The sequence below is a fragment of the Ciconia boyciana genome, chromosome 4 (assembly GCF_034638445.1).
Source record: "Ciconia boyciana chromosome 4, ASM3463844v1, whole genome shotgun sequence".
Classification (NCBI taxonomy): Eukaryota; Metazoa; Chordata; class Aves; order Ciconiiformes; family Ciconiidae; genus Ciconia; species Ciconia boyciana.
This window is the reverse complement of record NC_132937.1, coordinates 80154080-80168210: the sequence shown is the minus strand read 5'-3', so window position 1 is coordinate 80168210 and position 14131 is coordinate 80154080. Positions and strand designations below refer to the sequence as shown.

General features: G+C 37.4%; 1 protein-coding gene across 7 annotated transcripts in view; it reads right to left on the bottom strand.

Annotated features, from left to right (window-relative positions):
* The window catches only part of APC (APC regulator of WNT signaling pathway), a 101276-nt gene that overhangs the window by 60698 nt on the left and 26447 nt on the right, over positions 1-14131 (bottom strand). For 5 of the 7 annotated variants that reach the window (XM_072860302.1, XM_072860309.1, XM_072860305.1 and 2 more), the window contains one exon: positions 7288-7440. In XM_072860302.1, coding sequence (XP_072716403.1) covers positions 7288-7422 — 135 coding nt within the window. In that variant the 5' untranslated portion in view covers positions 7423-7440. Of the gene's footprint in view, positions 1-7287; positions 7441-8415; positions 8432-8498; positions 8637-14131 lie in introns of those variants that run through there. The other 2 variants (XM_072860304.1, XM_072860307.1) reach the window with 2 other exon arrangements.

The following is a 14131-nucleotide window of genomic DNA, read 5'->3' as shown; positions in this document are numbered from 1 at the left end:
TACAAATAACTCCTAAGAGCCAGGAGTACAAAGTATATAAAAAAACCCCTTAACTTTGGCCACATCAGCCAGAACGCTGAAAAATCAGTCAGGCAAAATGAAGTTGACTCATTAGAGTTGGCTGGAAGATGCATGGAAACAATGCCAGGACAAGGGCAGATTCAACACAGGCGCCACTTTCTGAGGTATGCTACTTGCATGGCAATGAGCAAATGAAGAGCATGCTAGAAGGTTCTCATCAGTTGGTGACACACAGACTAATTAAGGAGGGAAAATTTATGTTGAACTGTTGCTAGCTGCAAGCAAAAAAAGAAGTTTCTTTCACTACCATCTGTAACCAGGTAAACAGGATTCTTCTCCAAAAACCTGTAAGCCAGGCATGCACACGCAGAACTAGGATGATGTGAAAAAAACAAATGCCAGAACTGAAGGACACAGTAAAAAATGGTAATGTGTCTGCAATCTCACAGCAGCATAGTATTGACATCACAGGATGACCATGATCCTTTGCAACTGCTTCATAAATTGTAAGGAAACTATGGGACCATATTGGCAACTTAAATTATTCAATTCTCTGGACCTTTATATAATAATCTACCAACTCTGGTTTCCTAAAAAAACAACCCAAACCAAAAAAACCCACCAAAACAAAACCACCAAAACCAAAACCCACCACCCAAAACCTACCACTTCTTAATGTGACAAAGTTATCCTCATGCCAGCTCATATAGAATTTTTGAAGTTAAATTACCACACATTTTAGTGCCAACTGGCATAAGTACAAATTTTCACCAAAAATGCTTTCCTGAAATTATTCGCTAAAGTGTTCTCCAGGAACATAAAAACTAAGGCACTGGCGACCATGCTACTTTTCAGGTGGCCAGAGCTTTGCGGTGGATCTGCTTAGCCCTTCTCACTAACCCTTTCTGTTGAGCTCCCAAAGAAGACTGAAAAGTTTTTAAACAAAACAAAAAGCTAAACTATAAACCAGGATAATTAGGTAGCCTTTTAATTAAAAATATTAACCATTCGAATGAAAACCTGCGTGAATACAATTTATTTCTGACATTTCACTATATCTGTTTTATCCCTTTGTTCTAAAAGTTTTATTGTTAACATTTAAATTTGAGCCAGGGCCACCGAGATGTTCTCTGCATAGTAGGGAAATACCCCTAAGCTCCATTATGAGCAATTACTGCGGAGATACCACAACGTTGGTTTTGGTTCATGAAGCAACTATAACACACTATGTTATATCTGACTTGACCTCTTAGCAGAAATAACAACATACCAGATAACTCAGATAACTTGGAAATTGGCTTTCCAGTGACAGTTCTGGAAATGATGCTAATACTCTAATGGGTAACAGGATGCACAAAGAAATGACTATCATACTAAATTCAAGATTCAAATACAAACTTCTCAAGTTATACCACAGTTTGTTTACTATGTGTAACCTATTCACTAACAGCAATTCCAGATCAAATATATATATTTTAACACAAGCATTTCTCTTCTGTGTACTGAATGCTTTGGTTTCACAGCTTACCATAATTTTTGAATTATTTTTTTATTTCTGTACGCCTTGGTGAAACATTTTACTGTGCATGATGCCAACTAAAAATCTTCTCTCTGAAGATAAAAGGAAAAAGGGAAATGGCAAGATGAAGATAAAAACACTCTCCCTTTGGAAAGAGATGGGAAAGTCCTGTTATCTGACACAGTAAGTATCCCCAGCAAAATGTATAATTTCAGGTACCTTAGAAGAAAAACTGTTGTTACATTTCTGAAGATGGGATTGCAAACATGGTATCCATTAAATGTATTCTATCTACTTGAGGAACCTCATATGCAGATAGACAGATACACACTACATAGGTATACAGCACATAACAAAATTGTTATGCTGTATGCATCAGAGGTCTCTGTGAACATGTTATGCTTCAAATTCAAATTCGCAAGCACATGGCTTACCATAATACACTGAACTAAAAATTCTTGTGCCAGTTACAAAAATACCTCCTAGCACCTTCTGTGCTTTACAATGAAGGCCTTTAAAAACTGATGATCAGAGACAGCTGATCAGAATAAAGCAGGTTTTCAAGGTTAAATATCAAGAAGAGGTAGCTAAGCAGATTGTATGCCCATAAAATGGGGTTTGGTGAGTTAAAAGAAAATATGATCACCCGCTTACCTAATCAAGGAGACATCTGATAAAAGTAGTCACACATTCCAAAAGAGAGAATCCCCCAGCAGCCATTTTAAAGCAAACCTTAAAATTTAGGCAAGGGGGATAAAGAATACCAATAGTATCTGAAATCTTATATTGCTACACGTGTAAACTTCTAAAAAAAGGACATGATTCAGGCAATGGCATACCTGACGTAAAGGATGAGCATGCTATTTTTTTTTTTTTAACTCTTATGGCTTATAGATCACAAAACGCTACTTCCATACAAAGTTGACAAAGAGTTCATGTCCAAGAAGTGTAACAGAGTGTCAAAACATTGGAACCCAGTTAGTTCCTGGAACATTCTGAACATCAATCTTCTGTTTTTGTAAACAAACGTATGCTAACAAACTCCAAGCTGGAAGCAGTACTTTTTTCAGATTCCCTCTTTTTAATGAAACAAACAAGCTACTGTAACTGTTAAGTTGCTAACCTGCTAGTCAGTCTGCTATTTCTGCTAAGGATTTGTATATTCATTGCTTTAAATAGTCATAAAAAGATATTGTAGGAAGTTGTATCTGAAGATAAAATGAACTGCAACTTAATCATATTTAATTATAAAATCACACTCAGTTCTAATAAGACATAAGCTGTCTCATATTCTCACAAATCCATCATGACAGAAACAAGATTAAAAACAGGCACCATGGCATCTTCTTCAGCACACTTTTTACCTTTAATTCTGCTAATTTGACTATTAATTAATCAACCTCACAAAGTGTGCACAACACTGCAATAAATCTGGAATATTATATTCTATAGGCTTAAAATTTCTTTTGCAACCACATTAAATTATCTTAGCTTAACACTGTACAAACACATTCAAAACAAAAATCGTCAAAATATCTTAGCACTTGCTTTTTTATTCAGTCAAAATCCATTCCAATCCAACATAATAGCATCACAAGGTTTATTACCCTGCTGTCTAATTAGCGGAAAAAACCCACAAACACCATCCATGTCAAAAATAAACCACTCTTTGGACCTGCACCGGACATCATAGTAACTAGCTCTCTAGGACTTTGTCTTTTAAATCTGAATTCCTTAAAACAAACATAACAACAACAAAAAAAACCCACAGAAAATTATGAAAACTAAAACCTTTTTATGAGGACGGTGATCTGCCAAAAAACCAGCCTCCACAAAACAGTGTAAAAAACCCCATGAATAAGCAGCTCATGATTTTCTGAGAACAACAGTTTAACCATTGCCTTGTTTCTTTACAGTGTGTATTTAGCTGGTTAGAACGTTTCTCAAAAATATACAAGAAATCTGAATCAGTTCTACTGGCAGTATTCCTATTTTATTATTGATACGTGCGGACACAATACAGAGAACATTAAATAAGCTGGAAAATCATATGTAGAATATAATTTTAAGTGTACTATATAAAGATGAAAGAGAGAATGTTTTGCCCACGGAGCATCAAATATAATAAAGATAGCTTGCTTACACAAGATAATACGCATTACTCATTTACTGTAAAATCCAAGCACTCAGAGAGTGAGTGGGGAAATCAAGCATGACATTATTCTTTTGCTACTTCTTGAGTACTTGAAGTTAAGTTACATATATCTATTTCCCCCCCCAGATTTTATACAGGAAAAATGCTGATATGAATTAGCTATGACATAAAAAAAAAAAAAGCAAGCCATCCTTAACAGAAAAATAGTTGTCTTTTACAAGAACCAGGCAGGAGAGTCTTCACTTGCAATGTATGTCTCAAAAATTGAGGTCTTTTTCTGACAAAAAGTCTCCTACATTTACATGCACAAAGTAGTACAGCTGATGTTGGACTGCTTTTTGTCTCGTCATGAATTTTACAGGTTTTGAATTAAAATAAAACTATGTTCATTTTTTTCTAAATTTGCCCATAGTCTGTGTTTTATGCAGTTACTGTCTACATCTAGACACTGAAACTGTTTCTCTTCATTTATGGGCCAATGCATTATTTCATTGACCATCAAACAGCATATTTGTTGATTTAGAGAGAACATGTTATCATACTGAACTGCTGTAATTCATCTGACAGTAAGCCAATAGTAACAACTGAATTTCCCAAGTTAGTCATAATACTCCGAGGGATTTCTTTTGTTTGAACAGTTAATCCCTAGGACAACACAAATTAAAAAACAAAGTGGACACTGTTTTAATAATGATTTTGGCATCCCCGATATCACATTTATCTTTGTTTACCCACCATGTTGTTTTCTGGTCAGCAAATGTACAGTTTTCACTTTTAAAAATTAAATTTAGCTTTAAACATGAAGCTTTCAGACATTGTTCTTATATAGGTCAGTAGTAGTTTATTATAAATACATGTGCAAGATGAGCTCATGTTAAGCTTTTAATTCCAGTATGATTACCTTACATTTCTGAAATGGAGCGATTATAAAGATGAGGCACGCTTACACATTTTAACTCTACTATTTCCAAAATCAATTTCTTTAAAGATACAATATTGTCTTTAAAATGCCCTTTGTAACTATTGCCTTTCACAAGCGATTAAAGAATGTAAGGCAAAAGAGGAGACACAAGCAAACACATTAACAGTCCAAAGAATCACTGTGAGATGTTTCTGCACTAGCCCACAGATCAAAATTCATGGTGCAAGAACAGTGATGTTTGCCACAGAACCACAGCTTGTTTTCCCCACTGCTGCTCCCCTTCTCCCACTAGTATTTGGGATTTTATTGGTGGGAGGGGCTGCTAGGGCTCTGTGACACTTACATGCTCCCCAAGGATAATTTCCTCCAAAATATTTGGAGTTTTAACTGCTTATATGGTAGCCAAAGGGCTTTCAATCTCCACTGGTCGGGTTCTTCTAATTACTTTTCTTGTAATTATCCCTAATTATGGCACTGGAACCATACAGACCATGCAGTTTCTTTGAGTCAAACAAAGCCACTGCATACTTTCTCCAAAAGCTTGCGAAACTAAAATTGTCTCCTGACTAAAGAGAATCCTGGAATGATCCCCATCAAACTTCACCCACAGACTCCAATCAGACTCCAAGATCATTCCCATACCATCCTTCAGGTTCAAGTCAAGTCAAAGCTAGGTTTCGACCCTTTCCAAACACATCTGAAACAAACAAGGGAAAGAAACAGCTTCTTGGTTCAGGTGCAGGAGCAAGCACTCCTGAGGAACACAGTTGATTAGGATTTCTTCATAGAATTATAGATTACAAAATACCCCATCAAATTAATCTGACCAACCTCCTCCCCACCCATCCCCCAAAATGAAAAGAAACATACTGAGTTTGATATTTGAGTTGGAGTTTTTTTAGGATAAATTCCTTATATCTAGAATGGCATTTCAGGAGAGAAAAAATGCGGTGTCTACTCTGAATGTGGCTCATAAGCACTCCTCCATGGAGTGCAATAGAGCCATTTTCCATTTGGTGGTCTGCCCAGTTTGAAGTAAGGACAGAAAGCTGTTCCACATCCCAAATTAATGCCCTAGAGACCAACTTATACAGCTGGTCTGTCTCTAGGTCAGCGGAAATCTAATTACCTTGACAAAAGCTAAAAAAAAAAAAAAAAAAAAAAAAAAAGGAAAAAGCCAAAAAAAAACCCCAAACCCCAAAACACAACCACAGTCCCCACACTCCCCCTCAAAATCAACTGTATGGGGACAAAGAAGGGGGGGGAGGGGAGGGGAAGACATTTTCACCTTCCTTTTTCAAACTATGAGGAAGATCATGTCTCTTGTCTCCCCCTCCCCTATTCTAGACTGCAATGACAGGGAGGGAAGGGGAGTTACTGACATTTGTTGTAATATTATCGTAAGAAAAACAATATAAATGACAGAACTAGCTTTCAGATACATAACTGAGCAAACGAACAATTTTTTTTTTCCACAGCTGCTAATGCCAACCACTGTTTTGAGTAGCTGGTGTAAAGGACTATAATTTCATTTCAATTTAGGTAGCAGAGCCATTTTTGTTTTACACTGCAATGCAAGGATTAAATGTATCTGAAAAATTTGCGCTTTTCAAGTGTTGTAACTAGTGACTGCTTCAGAACACAAGAAAATTTTTCTTCGTACAGTGAATACATAGGTCACAACCTACATGCCGGAGGAAAAGAAAGTTCAGTTCAAAGTATTTTTAATTGCTCTATTCATCAGATTACCATATTTAAAAAAATAAAGATTAGTTATAACGGAACAGTAAGTCTGTGATACGAAGAGCGGAAAGCAAGGAGATGGACATACAAATGTTAATATTTAGAATATGCCTACCCTATAAAGGAGAATATAGAGAAGTACCAAGAATTTCTGAGCCATATTAACTGAGGTATCAAAAGAAGTCTGGTTTTGCTGGCTGTTAGCAAAAAGCACCAGTATTTGTCAGTTTAGGAAGAGCACTATTATTAATGCAGCTATAATGCTTGTGAAATTCTGCCTTGTTCAGTGTCATGAATCACACGGATACAGCTGTGTATGTATCTTCCTACTGATCAAAATCCATCTAAATTCCAGCTGAGCCTAGTGTTTCCTCTTGGATAGGTGGCTCTGAAGGCCTACACCTAACCAATAAACACCAGATGGACAAATCTGGGTGAAATTATTAAGTAAGAATTTAGGCTTTGGGAAAGGCTGGAGAACTTGTGGTCTTATTTGAAAATGAACTTTTCCTTTTGGAACGTTAAATATTATGATTGTAGTAAACCCCAAAATTTTTAAACTTACCTTAAAACACTGAAAACCTCCAGTTGCTCCCATGTTTTCAAGTGCTGAACAATACTTGCTTTGTCAGACTATGTCAGCAGACTGGACTTCCTGCTGGTAAGTACAGCAGTGCTAAAATGGTAGTGCTTACCATGACACACCAGAGAAGAAGCTATGAAAACTGGAAGCTGTTCCTAAAAAACTGTTTTGAAATATTTCAATTTTCAAATTAAAAAAAAAAAATCTTCACTAAGTAGATTTGATAGTTTTCCCTCACACAGCCTGGAAAAGACTTATGTAGGAATCTAAAAGCACACAAAACTTCATGACACAAAAGGCAGTAACAGAAACACTGAGGCACACAGGCACAGAGCTTGCAATACCTTCATATTAGATGCCTCAGTTTCCAGTTTTGTTAGGTGATTTGAGTTATCCTCTAGCTCTTGCCGAAGATTGGAGTTCTCCATTTTTAATGCCTCAACTTGCTTTAACAACTGATCATATGAAGCTGCGGCCATCCTGGGCTACCCTCAGCCCTAAAAAAAGTAAGAGAAAATATTAAATGTAAACATTTTAGGAAAAAAACCCAAATTTATCTAACCATAGAATTATCTCTCTCTTTTTCCCTGTTTACCACTCAACTTTATAAGCACTTAATTTGAATCCATTAAACCAAACTATTAATGCCTAGAACTAATGCCAGTTTAAAGACTTTTTTCAGTGGGCCTCTATTTGATACACATGATTAAGCAAATGAAAGAAGTTCATTAACAATTGCATTAGGTATTAGGGGAAGCCAAAATGCATGAAAAGAAAATCATAGCATCATACAAAAGCATCCTTACTATTCACATTTCAATTCTAACACTGAGAAACTATGCAGATAATAGACCATATTTAATCATATTTGGACAGACAACAAGCACCGTCAACCATACCTAAAAGACACTGACTGCCTACTTAATTTTATGACACAAGATAGTCACAGATGTTCAAAATTCCTAGGAATAGCACGCACTAAAGGAGATGTTCTATGAAAGGCAAACAGTAAATATTGAGGAATTTTAACAGAAAAAAAGCATCAAATGTAGTAGTAATCAAGTCTTCTGTAAAAAGACCCTCCAAGGCATAAAGATTAAAACAAATATACTTCAAAAATTCCAATATAAGAAGTGGTCATATTGCACAGTAGAATAAAAAGATAAAAGGCTATTCCTGATATCAAGATATCCCATATTATTTGGGGTAATATTGTAACAGAAGTCCTAGAACACCACCACAATTATTCAGCCATTACAAAGGAGAAAGAAACAAATACTCCAATTTAAACCATAAAATACAAATTGTTTCCCACTTTCCAAACCAAAACCCATCAAAATGTTCATGTAACAACATAAGTTAACCAAAACATGGCTAACCACGTTTGAAGCTCTTTACACTTGAAGGTATCGATTTCTTATTCATTAGCTATTCAAGAGAATAAACGGAAGCCTAGCACTTCATACACGTACAAGTTACCCTTCCAATGTCATCCCAGGAATTTCCCAAGTATGCAGCCTGTAACTCAAAGGAAAAAAAAATATAAAAAGCTTACGGGACAACATTCCTTTTCATGGTTACTGTAGTACTTTGGAAAAGATGAAACAATGCTCTTATTTAGCTTTTTCTGTGTATCTTCTCACTCAGCCTTTGACCTTACTGCTTGTGTAACTCCTTATGTAATCAACTTTGCTCTTCCAGATGAATCTTAATTGAATTATCCAGCCCACTAAAAAATAGGTAACATTATTCAAAAAGGTTTTAGTTCCACAATACAAATTTTGAAAATTGTGTTTAATCTTTCTAAATTTAAACTCAACGAAACGTAAATAAGAATAAATACCATTGAAGACAGGAACAATAACAAAAGCTGTAGTGCATTTGATATGACTAGTTTATTTCCTTTTCAAGAAGCAAGTCTTCATACCCTAAGCACCTGTCATCAAAGCTGGGAGAAGGAAGAAGCCTGCCACTTATGGAATTGTGATTTCCATGACACTACCAATAATCTGAAGAAAAAAAACCCAACAAATTTATTTTTCAACATTTGGTCATGCTTTAATGAAGACCTCATTTTTAGAGAAATGAAGGCAATCTGAAACATCTACTCTATTCTGTGAATTCTGTGCTTTTACCATCAGGCTGTTTCACCTAAAAGGTGGAGAGCTGTCAAAGAGAGTTGTAACAAAACAAAACAACGACAAAAAAAGAAAATTAAAAAAACTTTTAAAAAAATCAAAAAGGGCAGACTGCTTCTGTTCCATTTCACATATGTTTTTGTTTAATAAGTAACAGTTTCCATTTTTATTAATAAAACCGACAGTTGTAGTTCACATTTCTTTTCAGAACATACACTGCATGGACAATTCTGAACAAGCCCAAGGAAAGGCAGAGAGAAGTGGAAACATTCTCACATTAGTTGTCATAAATTAGTATCGTATTGCAATATTGATAGACTGTTGGTTTTGACTCAAGTATATTACACATCTATTCAGTTACATCTAATTTACAGAAGCTGTTGTGTGTCATGTATTTGACATGCACTTTGACTCTAGCTAAATATCTTTTTCTCCCATTATTTTAATTCATTATTAGTATGAAAGGACAGGTAATGATAAAAAATACCAAGTTTTTCAATTTTCTGTCCACACTAAGGAATTCTCACTCACAAATTTGGAAGTTAAAACAATTAGCCACATTAACAAGACGCATACACACAACGAAGAAAATGGAGAAAACTGAATGAGGGGAGCAGCTACAGTAGAAAGACAGCAACCGCATAGCTCTGATATCTTACATGCTAAATAAGCTTAAAATATACTTATGTTAAATGTGTAAGGATACAGTTTCTGAAGGGGAGGTGTGGTTTGTCTTCTCCCCCTCCTAATCTAAGTTCCTAAGCTTCCTTTTGCATATTCTATTTTCATAACATGGAAGTAGGACATCACCACTGAGAGACAGCATTCTGCCTCAGACTAGGAGTCACTTCCTGATTTATTCAAATGTCAAACTTCACTCTGTGGGTTTTCAGATAAAAAAAAAATTGAGTCAGCTGATTACCACAAGACGGGTAATCCAAAATATCTTCATTTTTTTGCAAAATAGACACCCAAATGGGCAGGAAGCGACACTGCCACAGGCAGAAACTCACTCCTGCCAGTCTGGCATCCGGCAGGAGCCACGCTGCCCGACTGCAGCTCTGCTGGCTGCTGAGGCGCTTGCCGGAAAGGCGGCTGCACCAGCAGGAATCGCAGCAATGCCTGGCAGCTGCTCTCTGCTACCAGGGCATTCGCATCGGCACCTCAGGATACGGCACGAATTTTAAAGAGAACCTCCTGGGGGCGGGAGAGGGGGCGGGGAGCATACATCATATCTTTTGGGAGCATGGCGAGGTTTGGACAAAGTGTGGTGGCAGTCAGTACACCCACACTGAAAACTGGACTGAAGGCAGCCAGTCTCATGTTAGTAATACGCTGCAAGCTGCCTAGGCATCTGCTTCCAGCAATGCCTGACACCCCACTGGCTGAGGCACCTGGACTTCTTGGGGGCATGCAGATGTATACCTACCTAGGCCCTCCAAGATAATTCTCCTTTTTCCTGCCTGTAAAGGAAGGACTACCATGTATTCAAGGAGAACAGTAAACTACTTTTTAGAAATAATGGATCTCACCTACCCCAACTGCACCAAAGTGTTTGCCACATGTAAAACCAGCCACAGCTATAAGGAAAGCAAGCTGAAAAACTGTGTATGGGTAAGGAGTAGCTCAAAGACAAGATGACACTGGGCAGTGCTAAAAGCCAAATTGTGCGGCTGGAGGCAGGTTGTTAGCAAAGTTCCCACAAAACTAGTCTGCAACAGGTATTTTTACATGTTTCATTATTGACCTTGGCACAAGAAGTGGCATCAAAACTTGCTCCCATAAATTGAAGAGGCTTCGCAAGGTCAGAGGGCTATGTGTAATACACAAGGAACTTGATGAACTGAGAAATGGAGCAGTAGAAACAGGGTAGAATTAAATAGCATAACAATGTAAGGTCACTCACGTAGGAATCTTGTCACCTCAAAGCAGTGAGTGGGGAGAAGCAACTCGAGCCTCTCGGCAGCCAGCCTGCAGGGCACCGGGGCACTGCCAACACAAGACTGGCACAAGGAAAGCAAACACCGTCCCCGGAGTTACCAAGTCATTTTACAAAGACGTGGGTAAGAAAAGTGAATTTAAGTGGGTGCAGAGAAAGATACCAAGTGATCAGGGGACTGGAGGGTCTCTCAAATGAGAAGAGACTTGATGAGCAAGCCTTCGCTGCCTCAGCACAAGAAAGGCTGGAACAACACAGCTACACTTTGTTATTAAGGAGGGGAAAACACTCAAGAGGGAGAAAAATATTTATGTTAAAACACAATACTGACACAGAACAAATGGGTATAAATCCGTCATTTATCAACATAGGCTGGCAACATCCATTAGAAGTTGTAAATTCAGCAACATCCTTGCCTAGCTCACTGCACAGGAAGGAACTGGACTTAGCGGTTCAGAAATCCAATCTTACATTCCTAAACTTAAATACAGAAGAATACTCTATTTATTTTCATATTGACAAGCTATTTGTATCTTTTTCTCCTGAAATAATGAAATGCCAAAGCCATTTCATGAAAGACACCATTTTTAAATTTTAAAATAGCGGAAACAGACACAGGTAATGCATGACCACAAAGCAGCTTAGGCTTTCTGATGCTGAACACTGCGACACCTCTCAGGCACTTCGTAGAGTGAAATCACAAGGCTCCATTACACACCAGCCATTCCATGTATATTGAGCTAACACCCTCAAAATTAAAATCTGCCTCTCTTCTGAAAATAGGTTTTTACCAATAGCCTCAAACTAGACACACCAGATCAGAGTTCAGGTCCCAAAACTAATCCTTGGATTTATGCTCCAAATTATTTGAGTACAAAAAAGCTACTTTATTTTTAAACACAGAATTGGTGGCATCAATAGAAATTGACTGTATTGCTGCATCCCCTTCTTGCAATTTCTCAGGGGTCAACACACCTACTTTGGGGAAAGAGTCAACCTCTGTACCCTCTCAGCCAGACAGGGTTCACAGCCACATGTCGCCTCATTCACAGCAGAAGTAACCAGTCCAAAGGAAAGCAAGGAATAGTTTACACAGGGCCCACTAGCCTGAAGCTGTACCACTGCACAGACACACACAAACATATTCAAGGGGCCAGAATCAGCTAAATCAAGAATAAATCACTCTTCCAACCTGTACAAAATCACTACAGTGGGGAGTGAATGCGAAGGGAAGAGGTAGAACTCTGGGCTCCAATACCAATTTCATATTTTACCCAGCCCAAGGGAAAATGCATGACACATGCAACACAACCCGCCTTTGCAAAGTTCAGTACTATGCTTCAGTCAAGCTCCCTTTTGCACTCTTAACTGCATTTCTTCGCAGAGCAGTCATCACTCAAAGGGAGGAATGGAGATACCCCTTTCTCTAGATTTACTCCAAGAAATAACCCTCTTGGAATACAGAAACTTTGAAATTTAATCCCCTCATTGTAAGAAGCACCTAAAATCTAGGTCTCCTACTTCCCTGACCCATATTTCTCATCATTAAGAGGTTTCCTCTCCATCTCCTATCAAAGTAAGGTGAAATTATGACAAGAAATTTCATGCTTTACTGAATCAGCAGTTTGCATGAATACACACATCAAAGAAGAATTTCAAGCTGAATATAACTCTCTTACACACTAAAATCAAAATTACGGAGAAGCCTAAGTTTATGCAAATATACTGTTAATGTTTAGATATGCATTTTTCTACATTAAGAAAACTATACCAGTAATAACTGCTCAGAAATCAAGACCTTAGATGTACTCTTTTTAGTCCCAAATCCCAAGAGAGAGGCAAAACCCCCAATATTCTCTGAAAATGTACAATTTTTTATTGATCAGAGAATTTTTTTTGTTTGAAATCAATAAGCATACATACTCAACACACCCTAAAGAGGTTCTACTTAAGAACACCAACACTTTGTGATACATTAATTACATCTCCTTATTAAAATATTTCAGACTGCCATTACTTTTTTTTTGTCCATAAAAGCTATCATTGTTACCAGAGCATCCTGTTTTTATAACACAACTGCTGTAGAACAAGTTAGTCTTAGTCTTTTCAGAACAGAGGCTAAGAATAATCTAAGATAGAAAACCCTACCATGTGTTTTCTCAGCAACAGAGACACAGACCTAGCACTATCGATACATAAAGCTGGGTAACATTTTTAGATAACCACAACCTATTTGTTTCAATTTTAGAAATCTTCAATGGAATAATTATCTGTCACCCACAGTGACTGCCTGAGGGTAATTTTTTTTTGCTTTTTGTTAGCAAATCAGTTGTATGGCTATTTCAGACATCATAATCAGTGAAAAAAGGCAAAACTACTTTGTTCAGTAAGGCCCAATCCAAAAAACACTGATGTCGACCAAGGCTCCTGTTCATGTACTTGATTTTGGATTATGAACTTTGTTGACAGTAGTAAATCAGATGTTCAACTCTCTAATAAGCAAACAGAATTTAGCGTTCTACTACCGCCATCAGTAAGCAGATGTGCTCCTGTGCTCCGTAACTGAAAATTTTTCACAATGTAGTTTATCTTCTTAATATAACAACTCATAATCATTGTATCTAAAGCTCATGAATATCTAGATTATAATTTATCATTTAGTAAAGTTGGAAAGGACCATCAACTCTGATTTCTTTCTACATCCACAAATTTCACCCAGCTTTTCAGTGCTGAGCCCAATATCTTACCCTTATTATGCTTTACCATTCTGTCAATTTTTGTCATTCACTCCCATGTGACTAAGGGGGAATTGTTTCTTCAAGGGCATACCACACTGAATACAGGGGAAAAAATAGTCACAGCATCACCAGACTTTTCCAATTAGTTTTGCTTAAATACATTTAAAACCAAGTTTTTTGAAGCACTAGGTGTAGGGCTTCTGACTTGGAAGCGGTTAGTGCTAATGCTGGGACAGCTGGGAGGGCTGCACCAGTGCCTGCCCCCAGCTGTCTGCCCTACCCATCTCCGCAAGGTTCCCACCCAGGGAAGAGAAAAGGGCTCAGCTGCTCAAGTGGCAGCTGCCTAAACCACTGCAGATTACTGCCTGACTAC